This window comes from Macaca thibetana, chromosome 11, assembly GCF_024542745.1.
Source record: "Macaca thibetana thibetana isolate TM-01 chromosome 11, ASM2454274v1, whole genome shotgun sequence".
Taxonomy (NCBI): Eukaryota; Metazoa; Chordata; class Mammalia; order Primates; family Cercopithecidae; genus Macaca; species Macaca thibetana.
In genome coordinates, this window is record NC_065588.1 from 44,789,929 (window position 1) to 44,796,463 (window position 6,535).

At 39.4% G+C, this 6,535-nt stretch overlaps 1 protein-coding gene across 1 annotated transcript; it reads right to left on the minus strand.

Annotated features, from left to right (window-relative positions):
- Positions 1-4,600: 4,600 nt before the first annotated feature.
- LOC126931589 (olfactory receptor 8S1-like) lies at positions 4,601-6,124 on the minus strand. Its single transcript, XM_050749987.1, has one exon. It carries the CDS (start codon positions 5,516-5,518, stop codon positions 4,601-4,603), a length of 918 nt encoding a protein of 305 aa, XP_050605944.1. The 5' UTR covers positions 5,519-6,124.
- Between the last annotated feature and the right edge of the window lie 411 nt (positions 6,125-6,535).

Below are 6,535 nucleotides of genomic sequence, written 5' to 3' on the forward strand. Positions count from 1 at the left end.
ACACAGCCATAAAAATGAATGAATTAACGGCATTCACAGCAACCTGGGTGAGACTGGAGACTATTATTCTAAGTGAAGTGTCTCAGCAATGGAAAACCAAGCATCATATGTTCTCACCCATATGTGGGAACTAAGCTATGAGGATGCAAAGGCATAAGAATGATACAATGGACTTTGGGAACTTGTGGAGAAGGGTGATGGAGGGATAAAAGACTACAAATAGGGTACAATGTATACTGCTCAGGTGATGGGTACGCCAAAATCTCACAAATCACCACTGAAGAACTTACTCATGTAACCAAACACCACCTGTACCCTCAATAACCTATGGAAAAATGAAAAGTAAAAAAGAATGTATATTAAAATGTTAATTATAAAATTTAGATGTGATTATCTAGGTGTTCACTATAAAATTCTGTTAATTTTGCTGTATGTTGGAAACTTTTCATTTTCAAATGAAATGAATGCTGAATAAATGAGTAAATGTTTTAAAATTATGAGATTATAAAGAACAAAATACTAATGAAATTAGATGAATAATGGTGATGAAAATTACAAATCACCAAAATTGATTCATTAACAAAATATAAAACACAAATGTACCAATAATCATCAAAGGAATCAAATTAGAAATAAATTTTCTCAACAACAATAAGACAAGAAGTCCTTAAAATGTCAAAGATGAGTTTTATAAAAACCTTCGAGAAAGTGATCATCTCTTCTTTAAGCAAATATTTTAAGAAAATACAAAGATGAATGAAAGCATATTATTGATATCAGTATTGGACGTCTACAACACATAAATCTATATAGATAAAAAGTAGTTTAGTGGATTTCTAGGGCCAAGGATGGGGATGGGATTGGAGAGTGACTACCCATAGGTGTGAGATTTCTTTGGGGATGATGGAATGTCCTGAGATTGGTGGTAGTGATGGGTGCACAACTCTGTAAATATGCTAGACACCATTGAATTGTGCATTTTGAGTGACTGAATATTGTGATGTATAAATTATAATCTCAATAAAGTTCTTAAAAAGAAAAGATGGGGTGAATGCAATAAAAAAATTATAGTATCTCACTTGTAAATATAAATAGGAAATTCCTAAGTTAAATATTGGTAACAGTTAATTAAGTTTTTAATACTCTACCTAAGTAGGGTGATTCCAGGAATGCAACAGTTCTTCAAAAACAGAACATGCACTGATACAATTTGTTATTAACAAATTAAATAACAAAAACCATATAACCATTTCAATGAATTTATTTTTTTCCAAAATATTTTTATTGCATGCTTATTGTGTGACAGACACTATACAGTATTAAACAAAAGAGAAACAACTGTAGTCCTCAATAGAAGCAGAAAAAGCATGTGATAAAATCTCACACCAATTCTTACCAAAATATGTTTAGAAAAGAACTCTACCTTCAATATAATTCATAGGTTCAGAAAACACAAAAAAGAACTCTCTTAATAAGTTAAAGATATTCATCAAAAATAGAGCATCATCCTTAATGCTGAAACATGAGAAGCTTTCTCATTGATCCCAACAGAAAGATGTCTATACTGGAGGTCCTGGCTGCTGCATGAACTTTAAAAATGAGATATATAAAAATTGCATACAGCCAGGCGCTCTGGCTCACGCCTGTAATCCCAGCACTTTGGGAGTCTGAGGTGGGTGGATCACCTGAGGTCAGGAGTTCAAGACCAGCCTGGCCAACATGGAGAAACCCCATCTCTACTAAAAGTACAAAATTAGTCAAGCATGGTGGTGCCCGCCTGTAATCCCAGCCACCCAGGAGCCTGAGGCAGGATAATCGCGTGAACTCAGGAGGTGGAGGTTGCGGTGAGCCAAGATCGCACCATTGCACTCCAGCCTGGGCAACAAGGGCGAAACACTTGGTCTAAAAAAATATATATATATATACACACACACACACACACATACATATATACACAAAAAATCTTTCCCTAATTTAAGATAAAGTAATTAAAATATAATGTTAAAATCCAATAGTATCTATAAACAAGACGCTAGTACTAGAAAGATAGTTCAACAAACTTGACAGATACAAGATCAATGTACAAAATACCACAATGTTCCTATACATTAGAAATAACCAAGTAGCAAATATATCTGAATTTTTAATTCACAATAGGAACAAAAAATAGATGGTATCTGGTAATATATCTGGCAAAATTTATGTGTGAACTTTATCAAAATACCTTTCACCAACGGCAACAGCAGATCAGCCTTGGTGAAGGAAAGAAAATGTTGCTGTTTGCGTAACCACCACCTTGCTCAGCCATGGCTACAGTGCTTGTGCCTTCATGGACCAGAACTAGGCTGACCAGGAAGGAAAGACTGACCTTTGCATGATAGGCGATTCTATTCAAAAAACTATTTTGAACTGCCTTAGCAGTGGGATCTCTCTGGTGAAAACTTATCCTAAATGGAGTCTCCGTTTCTTGACCCATAACTTACACATTCAAAATATAGTTATTGTGCAACAGGCATGTTAGAAGCTTTTAAAAATATTCTTGGCCAGGCGCAGTGGCTCACGCCTGTAATCCCAGCACTTTGGGAGGCCGAGGCGGGCAGATCACGACGTCAAGAAATCGAGACCATCCTGGACAATATGGTGAAACTCTGTCTCTACTAAAAATACAAAAATTAGCCAAGCATGGTGGCAGGCGCCTGTAATACCAGCTACTTGGGAGGCTGAGGCAGGAGAATTGCTCGAACCCAGGAGGCAGAGGTTTCAGTGAGCCGAGATCGCGCCACTGCACTCTAGCCTGGGTGACAGAGTGAGACTCCATCTCAAAAAAAAAAAAAAAAGGAAAAAGAAAATATTCTTGAGAAGGTAGTAAAGATGGCAGAAAAATGTCCTTGTTCTCTTTGAGTTTATATTATTTGATGCTGAAGAGTACAAGGTGAAGGGAAGGATGACACTTGCCAGCTTGTAAATAAATAAAAAGTAAAAGGTAATTAGAAAGAATAACTAATTTTGGACCATGATAATTTTAGTCCACATGCCTCTCTCAAATATACTTCTCATTAATCCTCCAATTGTGTTTCATCATCTAAGGGGTCTTTGCTAAATGTTTCTGGTTTCTTTTTGAAGTTTGATACAGGCTCTGCCCAGTCCTTTCTCTGCCATTGGCTCTCATGGTCTACCATTTCTACAGCATCATTAGGGCCAAGAGGCAGAGCTATTTGTCTAGCAATGTGTATGAGCTGACGAGTCATCTCTGGTTGTACATAGGTCCTCTCACAGCTACAGATGGTTGGCCATTGGATGAATAGTTTGAAGCAGGATAAACCAACATGTTATTTACAGTCTCTATGGGACATGCCTAGGTCCAAAACACAATTTCACATATCCCAATTATCCTCGGATATCTATACTTGCAATTCTATTGCCGTACTAATATTTACCTTTTAGGTCCTTTCCTTGCAATGACAGAATCTAATTCTGGCTTATTTAAGCAAAATAAAATAAGACAACAATTATAAATCATTAAAAGGAGAATTCATGTATGGAGTCTGGGGTAGCTCACAGCCTCAATGGGACAGTCAGTGTATCAAGGTGGCAAAGAAAACAGGCGTTGGTGCAAGTCCCATTGGTTCCAAATTCCAACACCATTATTTATCTCCCTGAGCCAGTTTCCTCTTCTCTGAAATAGGAATAACTTCAGCATTTACCTAATGTATATGTTGTGGTATTTCAATGGAATAAAGAATATAAATTGCTTAACACAGTGCCTGATAGGATGCAAATATCTAAGAATGAACTCTTATTATGATTCATGTTTATAAATCTGGCCTTGAAAGGGCAGAATCTAGGATAACTCTAGTGATCTTATCAGCAGGGGCACTTGCGTAGGCTGTCAGAGTGCTACATGCAGAAAGGCTGACCTTTGACTCTCTCCTTGAGACTAAAATTACCAAAACAGTAATCCCAGCTACTTGGTAGGCTGAGGCAGGAGAATTGTTTGAAGCTGGGAGGCGGAGGTTCCAGTGAACCATGCCACTGCACTCCAGCCTGGGCAACAAAAAGAGGCTGTCTTAAAAGGAAAAAAAAATCCTAAGAGAGTAAATGATCTGGCATTGACCACGTGCCCATTTCTGGACCAGTCACTGTGCCAGGAAGAATGAGTAAATAATGACAGTGGTGGGGGGTGGGGAGGTGAGGGTGGAGAGGATTTGGGGATCCCATGATTAACAGTGTCTCTTGGAAGCATATGGAACCATGGAGTTCAGTTATTAGAGGAATGGTAGAGATAAGCTGAGCAGACCATAACAATGTTTACCATAGTGTGTATAATAAATACATATCTTCGTAAGAAAAAATTGCTAAGCGAGAGCTTTATCTTATCCATCTTCCTCTGACTAGGGCTGAACTGGTATCATCCCAAGAAAATAATTTTCCACCTTTTCTTCAGTATTTTTCAGAAAAGATAAATTCTCCACCTTAAGTATTTTTCAGAAAAGGACCTCGCAGATCCTGACATCAAGGAATTATCCTAGTGTCCAGGCACTGCTTATTGCAGTTTTATCCAGTTCCCTCATCACTCTAATTTCATAAGTCTACTGAAACACTAGAAATATTTTCTCAATGTTCTTCTCACAGCTGCCTTCACCTCCCTGTTCTTCAGGCTGTAGATGAGGGGATTCAGCATGGGAGTGATCACGCTGTACTGCAAGGAGAAGATCAACTCTTGAATGGATCCTGAATTTGGCATGAGATAGCGGAGTAATCCAGAGCCATAAAAGAAAATCACTGCCGTGAGGTGGGAGGAGCAGGTGGAGAAAGCTTTGCTTCTGCCTGTAGTGGAGCTGATCCTCAGTATAGTGGACAAAATGCAAATATAAGACAAGAATATCATGAGAAAATTTCCAAAGAAATGCAGGATGCTGGAGCAGAGCAGGGTGGTAAAACTTGCAGACACATCAGAGCAAGACAAAGGATAGAGAGAGGGCAGCTCACAGCTGAAGTGGTGGATATTTTCAGCCTCACAGAAGTCTAAATTGAGAGCTACAAGGATATTGATGAGGGCATCCAGAAAAGCCAAGCCCCATGAGCCCCCCACCAGCCCTGCACACAGCTGTCTGTTCATCACTTGGCCATAGAGCAAAGGAGAGCTGATGGCAACAAAGCGGTCATAGGCCATCACAGCAAGCAGGCAGGATTCAGTGCCCCCAGTGGCAAACACAAAGAAGACCTGAGCCATGCAGCCCTCTACTGAGATGGTTTTCTTCTCAGACAGGAGGTTCTCCAACAGCTTAGGTACAGTAACAGAGGAATGGCAGAGATCCAAGAAGGACAGTTGTCCCAAGAAGAAGTACATGGGTGTGTGGAAGCAAGAATCAGCATTAACCACCACCAGCAGCAGCAGGTTTCCCATCACAGTCAGGAGGTAAATCACCAGGAACAGCACAAAGAGCAGAGCTTGGGTCTGGGGGCCAGCAGACAGCCCGAGGAGGACAAACTCGGGGACAACGCTGTGGTTTCTCATTGCCTTCAGTATTTTATTTGGAATGAGATAAATAAATTGAGTGAAGCCTCTTCTTATGCCTAACAAATATTTAAATGTTTTAACCCTCTTCTCTGTTCACAAAGTTTCTTGCTTACCCAAACACTCATATGCAGAAATGATAAACTACTCTGTCCCTAGATTTCCTAAACCCATAATCATCTTTTCTGCAAGACCCCAACCTTAGATTCTCTCTCTCTCCACCTTTGTGTTCTTTCTTTAATGATTCAGAGTTCGTTGTTGCTGTTGTTTTATTATTAAGGCTACTAGAGAGTGTTTGTAAACTATTGCTAATGATCTAATAAAGAGGGAGAGATTGAAGGAAAAATAAGATTAAAATTGCAGAAATAGTGTCTCTGAGGGTGTGAGAGCAGAAGTAGAGCATGGCCTTAGGTGGGAACATGTTTGCTTCATCCTTCAGACAGCATGAGGCTAGCAGATTTGGTGTTGGGGAGGAGGCAATTTCCATCCAGTGACTTTTACCTTTTCAATAAATACTTAAGTGAGGTCAGTCACGGAAAGTGAAAGGGGATAGCAATTGGAGAATTGCAGAGCACGGAGAAAGGGAAATAATCAGAATGAAGGCAGTACGGAGAGACCTCCGATGCTATGTAACTGATCATGAGAAACTGTTGGTCAATATGGGAACACACTCCAGTCATAATCCCCATGCCCCGTTTAAACATAATTTATATGTGATCTATTCAGATTCAGGTTCACCTCTTGTCTGTACCCTCATGCATTTGTAAACATAGACCACCTACTAACTCTAAAGCCTGGTCTTCTTTTTTTCCTACTCTGCACTGACAGCCCAGATTAAAATCACAGATTCAGGAGAACGCTTCAGCACTACTGACTACATTTTGGCTCTTCCTATTCTACTCTATCTTTTGTGTTCATACTGCAAAACAGACACATTCAATTCTCAAAGGACTTATGGTTTCTCTCCCACTGTTTGTCCAAACACCACCCAGCATTAATGCTATTCTTAGGAAGCGA

Coding starts and splice junctions, on each gene's coding strand:
- LOC126931589 (XM_050749987.1), bottom strand. CDS start 5,518: ATGAGAAACCACAGCGTTGTCCCCGAGTTTGTCCTCCTCGGGCTGTCT.